General features: G+C 33.3%; 2 protein-coding genes across 8 annotated transcripts in view; one reads left to right on the top strand and one right to left on the bottom strand.

Annotated features, from left to right (window-relative positions):
* The window catches only part of Hrb27C (Heterogeneous nuclear ribonucleoprotein at 27C), a 63,348-nt gene that overhangs the window by 31,933 nt on the left and 6,935 nt on the right, over positions 1-24,480 (top strand). For 2 of the 5 annotated variants that reach the window (XM_018461126.1, XM_018461122.1), the window contains one exon: positions 11,706-12,190. The exons of 1 other annotated variant lie outside the window; for it this stretch is intronic. In XM_018461126.1, coding sequence (XP_018316628.1) covers positions 11,706-11,839 — 134 coding nt within the window. In that variant the 3' untranslated portion in view covers positions 11,840-12,190. Of the gene's footprint in view, positions 1-2,109; positions 2,454-11,705; positions 12,191-14,308; positions 14,914-24,480 lie in introns of those variants that run through there. 2 more of the 5 variants (XM_018461123.1, XM_018461124.1) reach the window with 2 other exon arrangements.
* LOC108731054 (ankyrin repeat and death domain-containing protein 1A) overlaps positions 17,756-24,480 on the bottom strand; it is a 29,165-nt gene continuing 22,440 nt past the window's right edge. The window contains exons 7-15 of one of the 3 annotated variants that reach the window (XM_018461113.1): positions 24,001-24,198; positions 23,582-23,680; positions 23,235-23,333; positions 22,461-22,559; positions 21,032-21,127; positions 20,294-20,504; positions 19,320-19,496; positions 18,597-19,031; positions 17,756-18,369 (exon numbers count right to left, since the gene is read on the bottom strand). In XM_018461113.1, coding sequence (XP_018316615.1) covers positions 18,946-19,031; positions 19,320-19,496; positions 20,294-20,504; positions 21,032-21,127; positions 22,461-22,559; positions 23,235-23,333; positions 23,582-23,680; positions 24,001-24,198 — 1,065 coding nt within the window. In that variant the 3' untranslated portion in view covers positions 17,756-18,369; positions 18,597-18,945. The remainder of the gene's footprint in view (positions 18,370-18,596; positions 19,032-19,319; positions 19,497-20,293; positions 20,505-21,031; positions 21,128-22,460; positions 22,560-23,234; positions 23,334-23,581; positions 23,681-24,000; positions 24,199-24,480) is intronic. The other 2 variants (XM_018461117.1, XM_018461121.1) reach the window with 2 other exon arrangements.

The following is a 24,480-nucleotide window of genomic DNA, read 5'->3' as shown; positions in this document are numbered from 1 at the left end:
AAACAGGACAGGATAAAAAGAGAGGAAGGAAAGGTATAGGAAGTTTTCTTTTGGGACAGGATGCGAGAAAGAGAGAGAAAGAGAGAGAGAGAGAAAGTGAGAAAGAGAGAGAGAAAGAGAGAGAAAGAGAGAGAGAGAAAGAGTCAGTGAAAACAAGTTAAGCTTAAAAAAGCAGATTAACGATATTTGAGAGCATAATTTTTTTTGTAGCTCCTATTAATGATAATGATTAATGATTGCGAATAAGCAACCAACATAACACTACTTTTATCATGTAACTATATTCATTACGACATATGTGTATGTACACGCACTCGTATGTCTGCTCGTGTAAATGTATACCTTTAAAAATATATGCGAATATCGTAATAGGGTCATAAGTATTTTTTTAAAGGTATGTACATTGTATGCACGGTCATTCGTGCACGCGTACGTCCGACATATACGTATATGTATATATATATGCCACAAATGCGTGCGTACATATATATATATGCATATAATTTGAATAAATACAATCACTACACCCAGATGTATACACCACCTTTTTTTCTTTTTGTTTGGTGGAATTAGGCGCGATATCGACGCTATTGACGGAGTAATGTTAGTTGCAAGGATTTTCGTCAACCGTTGTAGAAATAAGGCTTAGATTCTATTCGACAATGTTATTCGATCGTTTCGGATCGATATAGCATGCACAAATCGAGACTGAAACTTTCAACTTGCTTAATCTTAGGCAGTGTTATTCTTGTTTAATTATGAAGTTACAAATAGATGCATGTATTTCGAGTAAGGAGCTACTTTGGTAAACATGCGTAGGATAAAGTACATACGCAGAAGAATATTCGTACGAAGAATTTATCGATTTCTTTTAAGGAAGTTGGATCTGTCGCCTTTTCTATATATACAGTAATTTGATATAGTGGAGTTAGATCAGTTGCCTTCATCAATATTTGACAAACGATTGCTATAGGTAGTTCAGTTCGTCTTAGATGCAGTCATTTCATTACACAGATTTTTAAGTCCGTTTCTGCAGATCCGCGTTCAAGATATTTCTTGCAACTGAGACTACTGAGGTTCGGAATAGCAGAACGAACGGTGACAAATGAAAAATTCGAAAGGACAATCGGGATTGCCATTCTGTCGCAAAGACACCATTTGTTTTGGCATCTCGCGGTATTACTTGGCACGTCACATTTGCGGTCGCGTCACGTAAACCGATCTCGCGAGGAGATCGGGTAATAATATCCCAATCAATTTTTCAGGGTGTATTCTAAGCGAAACTCGAAAGTAAAACTCCTTTAAAAAAATCAGTCGGAAAGTCTTAGCGACACGCAGTTAATCCGTTCTCCTTAAGTAAGCCAATCTCTAAGTCACTTGGGACCCGAAAAGAAATACTTTCTTGTTTAAGTAATAATTAATTAACGATAATTCTTAGAGATATCACGGGGCCGAGTGGGAGTATCACGTATAACACAATATTCGATTCCGTTTGGATGAATAAGTAATTAAATGCCTGGCACATGTTTGCTTAAACAACATTGCCAATAGATCGATGTAAAGCATAAACTAGTTGTAATTCGTAACTTAACTAACTGACGAAAAAACTGACTGCGCGGCGAGGGTTTTGTAATTGTTGGATTTATATTTAATTAGATTTTGGTTACTATACAAACTTACTCGATAGAGATACGATACTTGTAAATTTCATTCTACGATGTACAGTACGTCAAAAGTACGCGACGAGATAATAATGCATTTTGCAGCTTAATAAGGGAGACGATAACGTGAACCTATGAATTAATAGTTTATCTTTCGCATAGAAACGTCATGATTAATGTTAGATGGTACGTTCGATCAGTAACTAGATCATTATGGGAACTTAATTAAGGAATTACTACTAAAGGTTAATTAAATGACCAATTGTGATCATTGATCATGTGTATCAACAGGAATGTGTCTTCTATTATCGTACGATGGTTGGCAACTTATAAATTTTAACAGCACTAATTGCGGTGTTTTGTTAAACTAATATTATATATTTGTTTATTTTTATTATAACATTTGTTTTAGTTATTAAAATTTTTTTTGTTTTATATAATTATATAGATGAATATTGGAAGGCCCAATTTCAAAGTATTCGCATTGGCGAGCTGTCATAAAGGTGTAGACTGAATCAGATACCTATGACAACATATAACGAATTTATGAACATAGATGTCAAAAACATAATGAAGTTTTGGACGATAATCAAGTTTTGGAAATACGAAAATATTGCATATTTGTGCTGTCGTGTAAGTGACGTAGTGTAAGTAAGGCTACACTGGAAAAAGTCTGGTTGTATTAACTAAAATTTAATTGAAAATAGACAAATCAAAATTTTCTGGCTGAATCTATTATATGATTCTAGTTGAGATAACGAGAATTCCAATTGATATGATCAGAGTTTGGTTCGTTTATTTTCAACCAGAAATTTTTCTCGGTATAACAATATAAATTAATGTTCCTAGGCATAAATAATTTTGTTTTATTAAAATTTCGGAATGTTTTAACTTCTTTGACATTTCGGATATTCAAACGTTTGAAAATCTGTTTGAGTAAGAAAATGCTTATGTCTGTGAAGATTTATATTGGTTTTATCTGCAATGAATTGTATGAGAACGATTAGTAACGATATGTAATATCTGCTTAACATATTTATAAATAAATGAATTTATCTTTTTTTAAATATTTCAATTATTTGTTAATTTTGGCTGTAAAATTTATACAGTTGCTGACCATTTACCTAACTCGCTAATATGTCGAACCTTTTGCATTTAATGAGAATTCTCTAATATTTGTGATTCAGACGCGACGCAAATGTGACACACAAGAAATCGAACACACGCACACAAACACACACACACCACACACACATTGTAGACGCTTTTAAAGTATCGCATACACGTAAAGATTTATATACAAGCGAGCACTTGGAAAACTTTGTCGATTAGAAGTATCACGTTTTACCTTATATGTCGAAAGGGATGCTCGCCGTCATTTATGTCGTTTACTAAGCAAACAACGGCGAATATGCAGCTGAATTACACCGAATATAAATAGTATTTATGAGTCTGTATGCGCGTGTACTAACTAGATAATTGTTTGTTTTTAACAAGTAATATTTAATGTTTGATGTTCATCCACCTCACATTATACTTGTATGCGTAAACGTAGGAGGCAACTGTGTTAATATGATATACAAATCTAGGATTGGTTGTTGGTGGTTGGAATGCATTTTCGGATACCATACGTTAATTTCTTTTTATCCATGATTTGATTCATTACAGGCTTCTGGCGAGTAAAATTAAAAAAAAAATCGTAAATCAGAGTAATTTTGAATTACTGTGACACAAGTGTACACATTTGAATAATTTTTTTTTTGTTTTGTATTCAGTACCCAAATTTTATTTGCCAGAGGAACCGCTTGAAAAATTTATCAATCAAGAGAATGATTGGGGTTGATATCAAAACGGTTTGCATTTTCAATCCTGGGATTCAATTATCGACTACGGCGCGACAGTTATTGAATCGAGATTGAGTTCACGTTTCACTTATTTCAAAATTTCTGTTTCGTCGAACGAGAGACTGAATCGATCGCTCGTTAAGTCGAAACTATCGCTTTTAATCTTCGCGTTTTGTCAGCATTCGCTACAGTTATTTTTGTTTAACGTATAATTTCGCCGAATAAAATACGTCCAACGACCACTGCCCTCCGTGGAGACACGAGAGCGACGGCCCTTTTATGTCTGGTGGCCCCTTTGGATAGGGGCAGCTGGGAGAAAAGTCGTCGCGAAGCATAATTAAATGCATTAATAGTCAGCATATTTTATCGAGCTGAATAAAAAATAAATGGAAAATAACAATCGCGCGTCTGCTGTTTCTTCATGTGAGTCGCGTGCACGCGTACTCGCGTGCTTCAGCCCGATTTGGAAATATTGCCGTGACACTAAAGCCTATTCTACAATGTGCTCTTTGTTTCCTGTTTCTTGCTGTTTGTCTTTTGCCTTTTTGACCAAAAGGCAAGAGATAAACAGAGACAAACAGCAAGAAACAGGAAACGAAGAGCACATTGTAGAATGGCTATTAGGCTTAGGATAAAAGCGGAAAAAACAAAACCTTATTAAAAGATAAAAGAAGTGTCAAAGTACTACTACAATTATCACTAATTAACTATTAACTATTAATGCGTTATAGTACCATTTAAAATGAAAGATCGGAGGGAAAAGCGCGAGAGAGAGAGAGGGGGGGGGAGGAGAGAGAGTGAGAAAGAGAGAGTGAGTGAGTGAGTGAGTGAGTGAGTGAGTGAGTGAGTGAGTGAGTGAGTGAGTGAGTGAGTGAGTGAGTGAGTGAGAAAGAGAGAGAGTGAGGGTGTGTGTGTGGCAAAAACTGTTATTAATTTCTATTTGTGGTTAATTAATTGTCATCAGCCATGGCTTTACTATTTTCTTGATAAAATATTATATCGACAGTTTCTCGAGGCTACGAAGTAATGAGATGCGTGTGAGAAAGAGCGTAGCTTAGATTAGTAAGGCGAGAATGTTTAACGTTAATTAAGATCGATATGATGAAGTGAGAGCTTAATTGATGTCGTGGTTCTGTAAGAATTCTGAGCGGCCGAATGCTGTATGATTGCCGGGATGCATGTGAGATGAAAACGGGCACAGCAAAAACCTGGACTCGGTTAAGTAGATAAATAGACGTATATAAGACGACCTGGAAAAAGACTGGGAATTAATTAAATTACACCCTCGGAGTAGAATTAATTAGAAAGGCTGGCTGTAAGGTGAAATGACTGTTCGCGTTTATTGTTACTAATAGTTAATGAGCTATCTCTAACGTCTTACGGTCTAGTTTACTTGATAAATGGACAAAAAAAAGTTGTTTACTAAACTCGTTACCTCCGCCTAAGGATGATAGCTGTTACGAAAAATCGTAAGGTTTAGCTGGATAAGGCCGAAATCGCATTAAATAATATGAGGATAGAAAGTACACACCGAAAGTGCTACAGACAGATCTCCCTTTCTTAACTCGAGATAGTTTACGGTGATAGATAAGTGCGAAGGAAATTTCCGTTTGCTCGAAATCAGCAATTCTTTTTATCAACTCGATTTCGTTCTACTCGAGCGCGCGATTCTCGATATTACATCACGAATGATGATGACTTCTAAACTTTCATCTCGTGATGTCTAAATAAACAAAGATTAAGATTCGTAATTATTGAAGCAAGCTCTAAAAATAAATTGCTCTAACAACGCGCAAAACAAAGTCGACGGCTTATTTTCGTTCTCTTTTACTGTGGTCATCGGTGCGAACGTTTACTTCGTACTTTGATGACATGATGGCGGCGGACTCTTTTTAAACGTGTCTTAAAATCGCGACGGATCGCCGTCGTGTGCCCCTTTCCGGAGGATGCGACGGCAAAAGGTGGACGGGGTGAAAGACGAGTGAATGTGAAAAACTTGGGCAAGACGTTGTAGTGGTAAATCGATATAATTATTGATTAAGAGATAAGTTGTGTACAAATGTATTATAAATTAACAATTATCTCAGAGTACCTTAACGCAGAAAGGAAAAAAAGTAATTAATGAAACTTACTTGACTCGTTTTAATTATCATAAACACATATTATATATATAGAGATCCCAGTCGTCCCGCTTCTTTCTACGGGCGGGGACACGAGTGGGTACGGTGCATAGGATCAATAATTAAGGTATCGATTATTGTCTAATTAATTAATTAAACTCGTAACTCTCGAAATAAGGCCGTTGTAGACAAGTGTTAAAATAGGAAAAGTGAAATATTTTTAATGAAACCACAAATGCCAACTATTGTGTTCTTATGAGAATCATAATTATTCCGTAATTCTTAAGTAAAAAGAAAAAGGAAAGCGTATCTAAGTCGTTGATTATATAAGTCGTTGTAATTTAATTCTTTTGTTAGAAAGCAAGACGGGAGAAAGTAAAATGGGATATGATAAATCACAGGCAGAACGAGACGTACGTGACTGAAGTGAATGGACGTGTGCACGAAATGAGTGAATGAATATCGAATGATTGACGAAATTGCATGATATTGATAGGAGCGGTGATCGACCCACTGATAATTAACGACGGATTAAAGAAGGAATTGAATACATTCGTGTTTTTTTAACAGATCTGAAAAATACACAAAGATGTATAAAAAAATTATTTAGTAGATCGATTATTGAAAATTATTTATTGATAGTGTCATTTTGTATTGCTAAAAAAAGAGTAAATTTTTTCTGGGTAAAAAAAAACGGAATTGAGAAATTAAGTTTGTTGTGCGAGTTTAGTCCAATATTATTTGCGATTTAAGGAAGTGGTGAGAATAAGTAACAGAGACGTAAGACTACAGAAAATGAGAAGAGAGGGACTTTGGGAAGAAAGACGAATAGATTCGATTTCTCAACGAGGAGAATGGTGTGAGAGGATCGTGTGAAAGAAGACCAATGAGCGAAATGGTTGTGTGATTATGAACGATTAGGAGACGGCGAGTGAGCATGTAGACGTAAATATCCGACGTTAACAACTAAATGGCAGACACACATACATACACATATTTAGAGAAATATTCATAAACACATTTTAGTAATACTGGAGCATAGATTGTACGGGGTACAAGTTGGCGAGTGATCATCGCGTACCGAGAATCAGGTTTAAGGTTTGCCAAATCTTACTAAGTAAAAACCACGCGAAACAGAGTAAAGTTTATTAAGCTGCACTACGTATAGCATGTAGGGAGTACTTGCATTAAAAGAAAAAAAAATCATAGCTAAAAAACCGTTAGTGTTTATTAAAACGAAGATGTGATGAAGAGTGCCGGCGCAATATTTCCAAATCGAAGCCCCTCGAACCTGCCGTTTGTCGGAAGGGATCACCCTCCGAACCCGCGTGTAAAAAGAAAAAAGAAAAAGGGAGGGAAAAATAAAAAAAAAAGAGAGGAAATCGTGATCACAAATCAAACGGAAGGAGACTCTCGGTCATCGCATTTCTCTTGCGATCGTCTTTGTGTCTCCGTTTTTCTTTTCACGACATATCCTTGTGTCGATGAAGCGTTCTGTAGGTTCGTAGGGCACGTGCGTAATTATCAAAATGCGACAAGAAACGATCGTCAAATAGAACTCGTCGGGACGTGTTAGTGTCCCATATGCATATAAAAAAAGGACATGGCGAGAGCGAAGGAATGGAGAATCAAGCAGAGATGAATCGACGAGTGAAAATTACGAAAGTAGTTAAAAAATAATTAACGATCGTTATCTATTTTTAGCGATGTTATCTCTGACACGATGGGTGGGGGAGAGAGACCATGGGAGATTGGCGTGGGCGAACGACAAATGAAAGGGAGGCACGAACGGCATTTTCGGTACACGTATCAGATTGAATTGACGTGACGCGAATTTCTGCGTCTGTTTCACGCGAACAGCAGGGCTCTGCAATTGATGTAGTATGCGTGGCGTGAGTGTGATGGGATCGAAGTTGGTCGAGGCGTTCCTTCGAGATTAACGAATGCACGTGCCGAAGTTTATTATAATTAAGCTGCATTATAAATTAGATTCAAACTATACGTAACGTCGAACAGTATACCGCCAAATTGTTTCTCGTAGAGCCACTTAATACCTCAACGATCATTTTTCAATGAAATATTTATTGCAAATCGTTCTCGATGATTTTATTTGCTCGATGGAACTATATTAGTGGTACGAACTTTAATATAACTTATAAATATTACCATTAAATCAATATAGCGCGTAACAATAAATTTGATACTCTATTTTTTATATAATTTTTTTATTATAAATTTCATTGAAATATATTTTTATATGTAATTACGATTTTAATTAGTAAAAATGTATAGAAATCACTTTTCATCAACTATCTCATGCAAAAAGATTTTTAAAAAATTAGTTTCATATCCTTCGTGTTTTTAGTTGTTAGAACACGAAATCTCTTGAATGTAGTATTTTTTGGCCCAGTCATATAATAGAATATTAAAATTTGATTCTTAAATAATACTACAAGCCAATACTTGTCGTTATTGCGTTTCAATGTGCTTCCAATAGCATCTCGTGTATTTTCCGTGAGATGCTACAAAAAAGTGCCATCTTACATCAAACAAAATTTTCTGAAATAAAAAATTGTATCTGTGTTAAGAGAGTATTCGAAAAGTATATAATCTTTAAATAAAGATCCTGCTGATTTGTGTGATATGTTGCTTTTGACATTGAAATGCTTTTTTTATTCCATGCTGTACGAAATAAAAATCGTCACGTTCCATTAAATATCTTCTTTGCGAATATCTGATGTTAAATATTGGCGATGATGGTTCTATAATGGTTAGTGTGAATTGGTTTATTTGAAATTTATAGAAAACGTCTGACGTTACATCGATACGACGGTGACGTTACGTATAGTATGAAACTAAATATAAACATATAATAGAAATATCGGGAGCAAATTTATTAATTGAATAATTGATACTGACATATTCTGAGACGTAAGCAGAAGTTTGAAGCATTAAAAAGGGATATTTAGAAGTTTGACAGCGAAATCAGTTGAAATAGGCACTTTGGAAGTGAATCCTACAAATGACTGACATAGATCAGGTCCAGAGGTAAAAGGATCGATGAGGAAATTCTGAAGAATTGAAAGTCGATAGATAGACGGGCGGTAGGTGAAAGAGGGTGAATCAAAGCTAGGCATACATATAGTCTGAGAAAAAAATGTGTGCTAGAAAAACGTGTATGTTCGTTTTTTTCGGAAGAATCTTTGACGTGCCTTCGAAGGAAGGATATTAATCAATCTAACGTGTAACAGTAAAAATAGGATAGTTTAAATAGAAGAGATCGACGTCGATTCGTTCCGCTGATTTCTTCTCGTTGTTCCTTTTTGTTTTTGACACATGCATGCTTGTCGATAAATGTTAAGGAACAAATAAGTTGCTCGCAAATTGTTTAATAAATTTTACTTATCCACATATAATTGATTCCATCATGTGTGTGCAAGAATTATATATTTTCTTTGCGAAATGTATTTCTCTCGTATTTGATTGCAATTATATAGATGGACGAACAAGTGAGATGTATGTAACAATTTGCGAGTAATTGCTTTATTATTTAATTTTTGTCGATAAAGGAACACACACACACACACACACATACACGCGCGCACGCACACGCGTACACCGTTGCTTTCGTCATGTTATCTAGCCCATACGAGTACGTCATACACCATACGATCTTACTCCCTCCCCCCATTCTCGACGACACGTAAAATAACAGTACTATTATGATAGTTACTGTACTATTACTACTATTATTACTACTACCATTATTATTACTATTACAACTACTACTTATACTATTATTATTACTATGATTATTCTTACTGCTATTATTATTATTCATTAAACACACACACACGCACACACGTACACACACATGCGCACACACATATACACACACATATATATATAGTATATACATAATATGCTTAACGGTGTTTCTAGTGGATTAATTGATTAATTGATACTTAAGATATATTAATAATATTAATAACGATCTCTCATAATGAGACATATATAATATTATATATACATAAATCTATATACAACACAATATATATAATAATATAATGATGATAAGTTGATATGCTGATTATTATGATGATATAATATAGAGAAAATCATTCATAAAAATACATTGGTATAGATTATGAGAAATTATGATTAAATAGAAAATGATATTGATGAAAAAAAATTTCTTATCAATCAAATTAATCTCGATCCCTTCACTTAATTAGATCGCACCTTATGTAGTTATATGTCTAACTTCATGTGGTTGAGAGACTTAAAACACTGCACAGCATAAATTTTTATTTCTAATGACGATCGTACTAGCATATTTAGAGCTATTATCGCGGGATACTGTATGTGAGTGCCAGTGATTAGTTCAAATATCATTAAAAACAAATTTTTTTAAACAATTATATATAATTTAGTATATATAATTTGTATACAATGTACATGGTGTGAATGATAGCGAGCATGCGAGTGCGCGAGAAAAGAGAGATTATATATACATGGGTTTTTTTAGAACTATGATTGCTATGGTGCGCACCTGTCCGATCGATTCCCTTCGATCCCTCAGATCAATGCCATCGACACCATGCGTTCCACATGACTCCTTCTTTCTTTTTGCCGCTTCTGTTTTGCAATTACGCATTGCGATTTCCACCGTGCATACGTGAGCATATGCGCTCAATTGAAATGCAGCTACATCAACATCGTACGAAGAATATTTCATTGGAAAGGCAATATATCACGGATATATTTGTATTTTATACGTGGAATAAGAATTTTTGACGTAAAAATTGATGCGTACTTTTTATGCGGAAATTATTGAGTCGATATCGCGATAATTTTCGTATGCACGGTGTTGCTGGCGTTAATGAGAAAACGGAATTACAGAGGTGGTCCACTGTTAGAAAATATTGATCGAATGGATTCTTTGGATTTTCATTGCCGCATATATTCAGAACGTATCGGAAACGGTGGAGACAAGCTTTTTAATTAGTGCAGTGTTTTATGCGCGTCCCAACATACATATCTCGCCATGTTCTCTCGAATCTGAGGCGTGTTATCCTGTATAATAATTACTATATTGAGAGCTGTTGCACTGGAGATAACTTCTGCTTTTCTATAACGAATTCTTTTGCGTTGCAACGGAAAAGTCTCAGTTTCGAGTTGGCCTGGTATTCGACATGTCAGCACTTTCGTATATTTATTTAAAGATGATTGAAATAAAGTATAGATTTATTTTAAAAGTTTTTAAAGTCCTTTTTTTTGTTTCATGATTTCGTAATAGAGATTTGCATTATTTGAATCATTAGTGTTGACATGTTCATAAATCGAAGCTTAATCTCTAAGTACACTTAATCCATTAACCCATTAACCGGGTAGGCAGTTAAAATATTTTACTGGCGTCCGTAATTTTAATATGCGTATAATTTTTATACGTTAAATATCGTAATATAGTTTCATATATTATGTAGATATAACTTACACGTATGTAGATATATATATTATATATATATATACTTAGATGAAAAGTTCGTCCAAAAGTGCATCGTTATCAAAATGGTACATATATAATTTTCAATTAAATAAACTCAGGACAAATTTTTAGATAATACGATTTCTAATTTATAAGCCATTTGATATAGAAATTATTTGTGTGTATTATAATGTACGATGCTCTTGAATTCGTATCATATTATCATATACGTAAACAATAATTTTAGATAAGACTTAGATCATTAGGCTGCAATCAATATAGAATACATAATTATAGTATTAATATTATGAAAACAAAAACTAAAAACTCGGTTAAAGGGTTAAATTAGGAACTTCATGAGATCGTGCTCAACTACTTGAAGTAAGGCCATCTTCGAAGAGAAAACGCTTGTGAACCTCTATCCACCACTTTCTCTCCTCTCTAATTCCTTTTCTGTCATCTTGTACTACTCCCGACCCTTGCACGAACTCGCTCGAGAGTTTCCTCCAAAGGAGTGGCACTCGAGGGAGAACCGTGTATTTCCAGAGATGAAACGAGCTCTAACGATCTTCCTTACCTTTTTTTCCCGCAGATGTCCTCCCGATCCCCAAATTCAAAACCGTCGAAACTGGAAGTCCGACCTTCATTCCCAACGGAGACGCAGCTCCTGGTCCTCAACGGTTCTCTTTGACCCAACACACGAATTACCATCCCTATAGGCGCTAAAAAAACCGTCTGACATCGTCCGAACGGCAGAGAGAAACAAGTTTTCATAAGTGCGCGAGACGGGAAAGAGCAAGAAAGGATGCGAAAGAGTGGCAGAAAACGAAAGAGTGCGAGAGAATGAGTGCAAGAATGGACTCGCACAACTTCCGGAATTTCTCTTTGCGCGTATACGTGCCGGTTGTATCTCCATAGTTTTGATTATATATTACAATTTGTTAATTTTATAGCGGTGACTTTAAGCTCATTTCCAGCAATTGAGATAGCGCGCAGTAAGATTACCGAGTAAGGATTAATTAATTAAATTAGTCAGAAGTAAGTGCGCTTCGAGTTTATACAGTAAGATTAACTAAGCCACCGTCACATATGTTAGCTGTACGATTTTCATTATTAAGCTAACATTAAATTTTATTGCTTAACCTTTAGAGTGTAGTATCTTTGTAGTAAGTCTTAAGGTGTGTTCCGCTTTTTTATGGATATATATGTGTTATCTTGTTATCTAATCGTGACGATGTTTCTATAATTGTCTTAAGTAATTAAACGTTAAAAGTATAAGCCATTAAAAGATAACATGTATTTAACGCTTTTCAATTGCAAACACTAATAATAATAATGATAGTACGATGTCTATTATAATCTTCGAAAAAAATTCACTTTTATTGTATTTTACATATTATTTAAATTCTTTAGCTTTTAATTGGACGAAAGGATCGAATATCATGATTATAAATTATTAATTAAACAGGCTGTTATTTATTTATATAACTGAATTAGTTTCAGGAAGGAACGCGAGTCTTTCGACTCGATATTTGATCGAGATATTTTTCCAAACGCGAAAATTTTTTTTATACGGATAAAATTGAATTGGAAAGCGTTAAAGAGAAATCGATAAATCGCGTTGACGTTCCGGTTTTATTCCTGAGCCTTGCCGTGAACAGATGTAAACTTGGTGCGAACGAGTTGACCCGTTTTTCAGGCGTCCCTTTTTGCAAATTAGTCATGAACTCGTCGCGATCCGAAACTCGTCCGGAGGTCCTAAAAGCCACCGCTATGATGCACGCCCGGATCTCTCGGATACGGAAAGAGGATGTGTGAAACCTCTTTCGAGATCTATATATCGGTGATATTAATTCAGCCCGTTTGCTCTCGAGTTTTCAAATTACCCTCCGCAAAACTCCATTTGTCCATTCACCCATCCATTCACCCATCCTTCCATCCATCCATCAATTCATTTATTTATCTATCTATCTATCCATTTACCCAACCATTCTGCGCCTCAGATCGTTTCAGAAGCGAGACATATATTCTCTGATCCTATACGTTAGTACCTTCAGACTGTTTCCCGTCCAGATTTCACTTTTGCTTTGCTCCAAATATTTTTTGTCTCTTCTTTTTGTTCTGATTTTATTTTTTCATGTTGCTATTTTTTATCTTTATATATCTGATATATTATTGCAGAAGAGAATTAATTAAACATTTATAAGTCCAAGCGATCTAAAAGAAGGCAGAATTAATTTTTTTTACTTGTAATCTTCTCTTAATATTTTCTTTTTTTCCGTTTGAACAGATATAATTTTTTCTAAATAAAATCTATTATAAAATTGTGATTGGGAATCTGTAGCGCTCAACTTGTACGATAATTAAATATGAATTTGCATAGCGTAATTTTTTTTCATAAAATGTTTTATTCATTTTATTCACTTATTGTGGATCATACTTTTTAGATACTTGTATAGTTATTTGTAGTAATTCATCTTTCAATAATTTATATTCCAGTATAATATTGTGATTCTTTAGATTAATTCAATCAAGGCCGTCTTTATGATCGCAAATGCTATTAATAAATAATAAAAAATTTAAGTTGTAATTATTATTTTATTAAATTGGTAATTATATAATCTAAAATATTCATTATTGATTAGATTTGGAGTTTGTGGAAAATTTAGCCTTTTCATTTCAAGTTCTAACTTTATTTTCAGTTAGTCCCAATAATCTTAACTCTTTGCAATCCTATATCACGTTAAAAATGTTGTATTTCTAAGTTGCTACGATATTCCGTAATAAGGGATACTTTTAACAACTTGGAATTATTGCATGAATATCACATCTATTTATTTGAATTAATTATAATAAATTCCGAATACATGCACATTAATAAATTATTTAAATTATTATTAATAATTTATTTATGCTTAAATTTTGTCAGATTTTTATCGATGGCCAATGCATATCTCCGACAATTTAAACGCAATGGTGAGAGCATTATCAAAATTTTATCTATTTTTGATCATCTGTTGATTTGGATTGCAAAAAATTAAGCTTCTTTCGCTTTTCACATATTCAGATCGAGGATCAGTCTCTTGAGTTATCGAATAACGCGAGCCACTGCTCTATGTTACCACCTTCTCCGATTACGTCCTCTTGCCACGTCCTGGCACATAGTACTATGTTCTTTTGTGCGATTCTATATAGGCGCCAGATATGGATCGAGCGTTCCTGCTGCGCCAGGAACTGACAACTACGGCAGTGGTGGGCCCCAAAGGGGTTACACAGGATCTACGACGAACAGCAACAATTATCATCCTTACCGTCGCTAAAGGGACTAAGACAGAAACCGGTCTCGGCTTCGGTTTGAGATCCTTCCCCTTTTTTTGTTTCTAATGTACACATTCGTATGTATACTTATACTGCAAGGCAGTTTATATCGGTAATAGAGAACACACTTGCCCTATTTTACTTTAAATCTGCGTTGGAGAAATACGTGAAGAAAAAGAGATCGGCGTATGATTACTTCGTGGGATGTGCAAGAAATGCGCAAATGATCGAAGAAGAAGCAATATTGCTCGCAAATTTGCTCGACTTTTATAGATATACACAACAGAGAAAGAGAAAAATTGCGGAACCCACGACGAAAAGAATGTTACACAGCGAATCAAGCGAGTGTCGAGTAGATTTAAGATCTAATACACTTCATTGGTGCCACTCGCGAGGTCGTACGTCGGAGATACTTTTATGTACGTACAGCAAACTCGGATTCAAAGTTGAAATCGATTTTAGACCACTTGACTTCGTCCTGAATTTCGACATCATAATTACTGATTAATTTCTAAAAGTTTCTAATTTTATATCTTGGATAACTATAAAAAATTATATATTATATACAGGGTCCGCCAAAAATCCCGGGCCGGTTGAATATTTCAGAAAATATGCATTTTTGAGAAAAATGTTTCAGACAAAAGTTGTAGGGTTTAAAAAGATCTATTCACTGATTATATCCGCTTGACTTTGGGTGGCGTCACGATCAGTGAATAGATCTTTTTAAACCCTACAACTTTTGTCTGAAACATTTTTCTCAAAAATGCATATTTTCTGAAATATTCAGCCAGCCCGGGACTTTTGGCGGACCTTGCATATTAAATGCAATGATATATAATAATACGTATATAATATTCAGATAATTGACGATAACTTTTCTACAAAAAGTTCAATTTTCCCCTGTAGAGAATAACATTAAATTTAAACATATGCGATGCATTTGTTGATAAATAGCTCGTGAGAACTCATCAATGATCTGTCATTAATAAATTTTTGGCAGGTTTAAACGTACAAAACTTACAGTGATTGACTTGTGCGGCTTCGTATTTTGTTTTTCCAATACTTTGAAATTCGTACACGTTTGCATGTCCTACGTATTCGGATTAAACGGCAGACATGAGCGACTTCGTCATTTGGTTCAAGATGCAGGCGAAAAGACCAAATAGCTTGCGAATATTAACGTTGATGCACGATCGCGGATTGAGATGCACGTTAAGTTAGAACTGTACTGCGAATAAGTATCGATTAGTGTAAGAAACAGTAAAATAACACGTCTTTATCCTTCGTCGAAAAGTGTCGTAAAACAATGAGGAAATGATCAATCAGATGGATAACAAGTCGTGTTAAAGGACCTCAAAAAGATGACATCTTTTTTTATTTACATGCTGTACACTTGACAAATTCACTCGAGGGCTCCAACTATTAGGTTTATTCTCAGTGACAGTGTTCATCCTACCGCTTTTTTCGAGTTTTTTCATTTTCGTTTGCGGACGATCAAATTGTTGCTTTTTCTCCCTTTTGTATGTTTTCTTTCCACAGTTTTATAATTATCGCGCGCGCGACAACAGTGTTAGAATATAGAACTTAATACTTTCTTTTCGATTTCTATCGCAGGAAGTTTATTTACTAGACGTCCTGTTCAATTTACTAACTAGATAACGTAAGAGTTATGGAGGTAAAAGAAAAGTAAAAAAACGGGCGTAAAGTTTAATTCACGAGCACATAGACATGACTCGATCATTCGACATGATCTCGATATCTTTTTCCTTTTTTTCTTGTGTAATTTACTCGATTTAAAAATTTCAGCATCCGATATTTTTTTTTTCGTTTCTCAGTCAAGTTTGAAATTGTATTTATAAGGAAATTAATACTGTCGTCTGTGCGACATTATTAACGAGAACGCATCTATTTGCGTAATATATATTACCAGATTATTTATTTCTTTGAAATTAATCGTTTTCAAAAGGCATTAGAGCTTATTGAATATAAAAATTCGGAAAAACAATTAATCTATGCATTTTAATTTAATATCTTTAAAGTATGTTCAGATCTGCATGTGTCTTATAGTTCTCTCACCGTTATTTCAAGATTTTTTGCAAAGTCGTCATAATGAATGGAGTTAGCACGGGTTGTCCTGCAGCAAAAAATAGCATAAGGTCAAAAAGCCAAACGTATTTACTAAAATTGCGATAGTGGTCTAAGGGTAGTGTTTTAGATAGACGGAGATACATTTATACGCATGTACAACCATAAAATACATTCTATTGTCAAATAGGAGATCAGGAAGGTCCGAGTGCGTTACAAGATGCGTATTGACTTATATTTTATGATGAGCCTGCGTCCCGGCATACGTACCTCTGCGAAATAAATTTCGAAAGAGACCTCGAAGATTCGCAACAACGAAGGAAGACACGCATTAGGCTACGGTTGTGTTACATCTGTAATATTGATTAAAGAGTTACGGAATAATCCATCGCGATACGACTGCTGTTGATAGTACCATCTCCATTTCTATTATTCACCTCTCTGATACTATATTATTGTTTATAGTATTTTGTTATATACTGTGAACACTAAGAAGCTAGCGACATTTTTTTATAGTATAGAATAATTGATATTCCGAATTAATAAACGTTCACATTTTAATAGAAACACTTGGAGTTGTCAGTTATTTATGAATTGTCACATTATATTACAATTAGTCGACATCCTACTTCGTCCTATTTTCCATGGTTTTCTGTTTGTAATTTCGAAACGAAAAATACTGATGTTTTTTTTCCTGAAAAATTGAACTTATTTGTTAGTACAAGTTCTAATTTTATAAAAGTTACATTTTTCTATCGTATATATTTATAATTTATATAATGTTTGCAACAATAATATCGATATATGACGATATATAGAATACAACGATTTATTACATCAAGATAAGATATGTACATTATTGTAAAACGTACTTTCAGAAAGCAGCTTCGGAAGTCCATGATTTTTTTAATCCATGCGGTAAGTATTTACTTATCTATATTATCTTTCGTATTATCGCTTTGTTAATAATTATTTTATAAAAAAAATTGAAAGTTTGACAGATAAAATGCAGAAAAAGTATTTTCATATTTAATTATAATTGATATTTTTTAATCACGTAGGTCGTCAATGTTATAAAATTATATAAGCTAAATATATGATGGAGAGAAGATAATTTGCTTCCTCTTGCTTACACATTTATTATTATGCATTTGATTTCATGTAATAAAAAATTTCATAATTTTTAGTTTATATAATTTTTGCGTAATACAAGATAAAGTTACATATAATATCGTTCATAGTTAAGAGTCTAAATTTGTAAGTTTCAGATATGTAGATTGTCTCTTTCGAGAACCGTGCGATAATCGCATATCTATTTATCGATTTTATATTATATTCTTTATTCGAGATCTAATCTAATAGACTGTTATCACATCGAAAGCCCTGCAAAATTTACTCTCACACTTAATCTATGCGTTAATATTATTCCGAAGAGTCTACGTTCGAGATTGTTACTTTGATTTTACAATTGTACCGCTTTTTCGATGGCTTCTGCGTACTAACTGTATTTTTGTTTCTACGAATAACGGAGGCGTTTCTCTATAAAAGAATCATCAAAACGAAATCATGATAGTCTGCTTGAATTAAGATTAGCTTAGGACGGCTTGGTTTCGTACGTATAATTGTTCAAATACTCTGTTTTAAGTATCCGTTTTTTGCACATATTATTTGTATATAATTTGAATACCTTCTTTATTGTTGTCGCGTTGTGTAAATGATATTCCCTTTACACTATCGTCTTTAATTTGGTAAATGATATTATTTAACCCAGCGATGATATAGCGGGTTCATAAAATTTTTATTCTACAGTGAGTGAAGCTACTGTATGTACTTACAACCTTCAATCAATTTTTCTACAATACAATAAGATACGATTATGCAGTCCGTCTGGTCCAATTTATTAAGAAGTAATAATTATTATGAATTTCATTTTCTTCGGATTTTCAAATCGTATGATTTTTTATATAACATCGATAATATACTTTATAGTTTTATTCAAGATGTCTTATTCACGTTGAGTTAGGTTTAAATTTTGACTAAAAAATTAGTATATATCAATATATACTGTTGAATTACGTACCTGATTTTATTAAGAAATTCTTGTTTTTTCAAAATGATAGTAACAGCTATACCTGCGCCGTAAATTGTACTCATAATTTGTGTCCTAAGAATTTGCGTAACATTGTGAATTGTTGATATAAAAAGGTATATACAACATTGTATTACAAAGGTTTATACAACATTGTATTTTTTATCTTTTTCGTAAATCCTTCGTTAATGGCATTTGCCAAGTTCGTTGAACTCTTCTCATTAAAATGCAGGTAAGCTTTCGACAACAACTATTATGTCTTACTTCGTAAATTACAGTTTTCGTTCAAATTACGTTCTCATATGTAGAATTTGCGTGTTAACTTGGCACTTGTAGATATTCACGCAATGGAGCATTTATGACATCGTTGCCCTTTCGATTTTACCTTACCATCATCTCCCTGCTCCATTTGTTTACGAATGGAATCTGCAAAATGAGTGAAAGCAAATAAAATCTCGTTGCAGAAAGTTCTATTCTATATGAAATTCAATCTTAGATATATATTACGATTGTTATTGTTATCTCTATAAACGTCAGCCGCGCTGTAATCCATTGTTATCCTTGCGAATAAGGGATATTTTTACTGCGCGTAGTAAGAAGTTTGTTGAGATAACAATTGGCTAACAATAGTAATAGAAAATAGACTTATATATGCTGTGTGTATAAATATACTGTGGAATAAAATGTATACCGGATTTATATATAAATATATACCAGCAATTGCTTTCTTGTCCACCGCTGATAAAGCTTCACAGAGCTCTTTTATCAGTGGCACGTCTGGATTTAATCCGGAGGCCCAGATCATTAACATTCGAAATCCGTGCTCCTTGAAACTCGCGGGACCTATAATTGGAGCTTTATCGTCCTTTTCATAAGGCTGCTCTAGACGCACTATAGGAACATTGAGGTACAAATTCGCACGTATAATCGGTAATTAATTTTATGCAGAGTTGAGTAAGTAAATGTTTTTTTTTTTTATTAAATTAAGTTAAAGTTAATGGCTTACAAAATTAATATATATAAGTTAAAAGTTGAACAAAAACTCAGTTAAAGTTACGTTAAGATTGAATTAACTCAAGTTAAATAAAAAGTTAACTTTGAAAAACGTTATTTTTATTGAATCAGAATATTCTAATTTTTCTTAAATCAGATTATTTTAAATAATAAAATAATTACAGTATAGTAAATCATCAGATTAATTTAATATTTTATTTGTAAATTATATGAAATATTAAAGATATTTCTTGTACAATAAAAAACTGATGTTTGGTATTTTACCTACGTAAATAATATTTTCCATAAAGATGTTTAGAGATAAGAAGAATTTTAACTGAAAAAGAAAAAAGTTAATAAATTAAAGTTTAAGAGTAACTAAATTAAGTTAAAAGCTGTTAACTTTTTAATTTTTTATTTAACTTTTACCTTATTAATTAGTTATTAGTCAATTTTTACGACAGTTATTTTTATTTTATGTTATATGAATTCATGTTTATATAAAGCGGGAGCACGGAATGTATAACGCACAATGCATAATGCATAAGAAAATGAATCTATTAGTCCTTCTTTTCTTTTTGATATGCATATATCGATATACATATATGAAACTAAACAAACAATTTTAATATTTCTCTGAGAACGTAATAAATTGCGATGAGAGACTAATGTTGCTATACATAATATCGATTTACCCGTATACTGATGTTCGATAGCTCTGATCTGTTCAGGGGTGAAGGCCCAGTGAACAGCTAATTTCTTCCAATCTTCAGGGGCAAGTTGCTTGTAGGCCAACTTCCAAAGAACGGATCGGATTTGCTCCGTGAGACGACCATTATTGCTGGAGATGCTGCCACCACGCGATCCTTCCCTCCACCATCTTCTTGCCGGAGTCAACTCTCGAACCTCCTTGTCAGAATTTGAAATCTCCTTAAATCTAATTTTTTATTGTTGTCCGATTTTCTTATCTGATTTTAATTTAACGTAGAACAAGTAGAATGTACTCATACAGCACGAAAGCTTGTAACAACATGGCAATAATATTGTAATGTTATTTCAATATTGCTAACGTTAATAATATTGCTGTAATATTGTTGATCTGTACTGTATGAGTAATGATTAAAAACACATATTCGTTTTCTTTTTTCAAAATTTAGACTCGTATGAATTTGTGGCCTTTGTTGGAACAATATTTGAAGCACTATAAAATTTTCATAGAACAGTTAATGCAATATATAAATAACGTCATAAACAATATGAACAAATTTAAATTGAAAATTGACAATTTTTGCGATTGAAATATACGAGATACTGTTAATATCACATATTCTGTATTTTGTTATCATCTTGTTTGCGGCGTCTATCTGACACGAGGTGAAAGGGAAAACGATCAACGTTAAGCGAAATTCTTGTAACGGTGGATGTGTACCTACCGGAGTCGGATAATCTAATCTAGCGGTCTTAATGATCATGTCGACGATGGCTGTGAAACTGCCCCTCGCCGCAATGTAAAGTGGTGTACGGCCGCTCTGTAAATGTCAGGATAAACTTCAGTTTAACTTTATTATCAAGTTTGCGACGGTTGCCATCAATTCGGCACCATATCGCATTAACCGTAACATGCTGGATCAGGAATAAGACGTTTGGAGCTTTCTGCAAATAGCGCGAGTTAATTTCTCGTGGCACGTGTCACATTGCCGACAGAATCGACGTTCCGCTCGTACCGTGCACGCGCAACAGACTTTTCGTTCAATGTGTTAATCAAGAGTGGGGTGTTTTATTATTAGATTGTGTCTTAAGATTGAATCTTTTATAGCACTCTTTTACAAAACAAACAGTTGCAAGAAATAAAATATACATACAGAGAATGCAAAAGGTACATAAATGAGTACATTCTGTCCTAATATAAATAAAAGAGTTTCGCATGTTCCTGATCGCAAAAGCTAAATTTTTCGACTGTACGAATACTCTTTGTACATCCAAACAATTTTTATTTTTGTTTATTTTTAAAATAATATATTTTAATTATTATATATCTTTTTAGGTAAAATAATTTTAAGAAATATACAGTCTATTTTATTCTTTGTTAATAAATTGCTACTTAATGTTTACTTTTAAAAAATAAGTTTTTAAAAAAATTTAAAAAATTTAAATAAAGTTTGTAAAAATTTTAAAATAATTAACTTTCTTGTATAAATATTTTTTGCATTTACTACATATTGAGAAACAAGTCATTAAAGTTGCATTATTTTTCGAGTATAAGTACTCTCATTAACATTTTCATTAATATATAATTAACTTGCCGATATTAGCTTAATTTGTTCATGTTGAATAATTTTGATTCCCAATAAACTCGTAGTAATGTATCGGTATCTTGATTAGATTTAAAGTATTACAACGTAGGAGGTCACCATTAAAGCAGATCTTTTAATTAAGCCATATTATCAGAGAACATAATAATACAAGCAATATTTAACAATTATCTTTGTTAGTATTTATAACATATTTCAACATTTTACGGAGATTTAATTAGATTCTCTTTTTAATTAATTCTCGCATCTCTTGAACTTTCTTTCACGTTGTAAAAATTACGATTTAAATTATCAAACGGATTCAGTAATTAATTCATGAGTAAAGTTTAATTGACTATTGAATAATTTGTGCTTGATTGTGTAATTCTACCATACTGCAAGCTCTAAATTCATGGCAATTTATTCGATAACGAGGCAATGCCCATAAATTTAGTCAAGCGTCGATAATATGGTTTATATGGAACACAAACAGATTCGGTTAATTATATCGTCAAAGGATATATATAACACGATATCCTATTTTACCTCTAAACTACATAGATGTATTTACCTGTTCTTTCTGTTCGATATTCGCGCCTGCTGCAAGAAGTAATTCGCAAATATCCGTATGTCCCATCTCAGCCGCGATATGTATGGACGATTGAAGCCTCTAAAACAAATCGATAGGAAATGGAAAAATCAAACAATCCTTATTGTAAGTTATAAGTTTTTCGATATCATATATAGTTGTAAAAATTTTAATTTCAGCCTGATGATTGGCAAGTGTAATATTGCTTGCAGTAACGAGCTATGCAATCTCACGATGATTATACGGGTTGATAATGATTTTGTTAAATAAGTAATTTTGGCTGATTCTTATGTATTTTTTTATGTTGATTCTGAAAAGGAGGTTAAAACTTATCCTATGAGCTTCAATTTTTTGTAACTGATATATCTCTTTTTAAACACTTCAACATTTTGAATTGCTCGTTGTGTAGGGTCTTTTTCTTAGTTAAAATACCTAATTTATTTTTATTTGAAGCCTTGTAATGAGTACAAAATTATATTAAATTCAGTTATTCCTTATAAATCATTTATTTATATCTAAGCAGAAGAGATAAAAAAGTAAAAAAATTTTTAAATGTATTACTTCAAAATTCTAAAAATAAAAGAATTTTTAAATGCATTATTTCAAAACTTTACTCTCATAAATTTGCCAGATATGAAATAAGCGCAAAAAATGCTATAAGAAATATCCTATCAACTCTATTTAACATAAGAAAAATGAAATTTTGTCGGTCAGTGTTATTAAAAGTGCACATAATGTGATTCACGTTTTACATACCAGATTCAAACAATTGAGATCGACGCCTTTGTTAATTAATATCTCTACCGTTTCTACTTCGTTGTTTTGGCAGGCTAGATGTAAAGGTGTGTTACCGTTCTACAACAGATAATTAAGAAAATTCGTACAGTTTGTGCAATGTATTTTTGTTCCGTTAGATATTCTTTTGCGTCCCTTTTTCTTCCCGACAATTAATTTTATTCATTGCATTGCGATTGCGTGCCTGCGATCGAATGTCGAGATATTTCTATGCATAATAATGCATCGACAAAATATTGCTAGTCGTCGTTATGCATGCAGTAGTCTCGGCACGGATTATATTTGAAAATACCGAGATATATCTGTACCTTACACTGCTTGTTAAGATCAGCCCCATGCTGAATCATGGAGTCGAGTATTCCTTTGCATCCTTGACTTGCGGCGACATGAAGGGGAGTAAAACCCTCCTGGAGAGATAGTTGATATAGATTAATCGTACGAAATAATGACCGTAATATGAAATATGCGATATAAAATAATGATCCGTTGTTATACGACATTTCTGCGAATTACATTAGTTCATTTAAACGAATATCAAGAAGCTACGCTGAATAAAAATATAAATTCGCTGTAGGAGTTATTCTAAATTTTTAAGTATTCTAAAAAATTAATGTTAATGTTTAATTGCTGCTGATATGGATTTATAAGTGTAATTTCGTTTATCCTATTAAATTGTTTTTTCTTCATCTTCGTTAAGTAGATGTAATCGCTCAATTATTCAATTTACCGCGTCAATTAGCTCGGTGTTCGTTCCGGCCTTTAATAATAATTGCGCGATTCCTGTGTGCCTCGTTCTGGTAGCTACGTGAAGTGGAGTATTGCCATCGTTATCCTGGGCATCTACATTCGCCCCTAATCCTATAAGGACCTCAACCGCGTCCAAGTGCTCTTTGGCGCAGGCACAGTGCAATGGTGTTTGTCCTTTCTGGAAATAAATCCAGATTTAGGAAAATCAATTAGTGCTTGAAACTTTGATATGTACAGGGTGTTTCCAAATTAAATGGCAAAACTTCGGGAGCGTGTAGAGGAGTAAAAAACTAAGAAAAAAAGTCCTATAGACATATGCTCCTTTTTGCTTTGTTTCGCAGGAAATCACGAAAAAAGAAAAAAATATATTTAATTTATTATTTTAATTATTTTATTTATAAACTTTTTAATGAAGATTTTGTTCGAAATGTGCACCTCTTGCAGCAATACAAGCATTGCA

The sequence above is a fragment of the Mycetomoellerius zeteki genome, unplaced genomic scaffold (assembly GCF_001594055.1).
Source record: "Mycetomoellerius zeteki isolate Tzet28-1 unplaced genomic scaffold, Tzet1.0 scaffold12, whole genome shotgun sequence".
In the NCBI taxonomy this organism is placed as follows: Eukaryota; Metazoa; Arthropoda; class Insecta; order Hymenoptera; family Formicidae; genus Mycetomoellerius; species Mycetomoellerius zeteki.
Note: the sequence above shows the minus strand (reverse complement) of the source record. Positions and strands in the feature narration are given on the sequence as shown.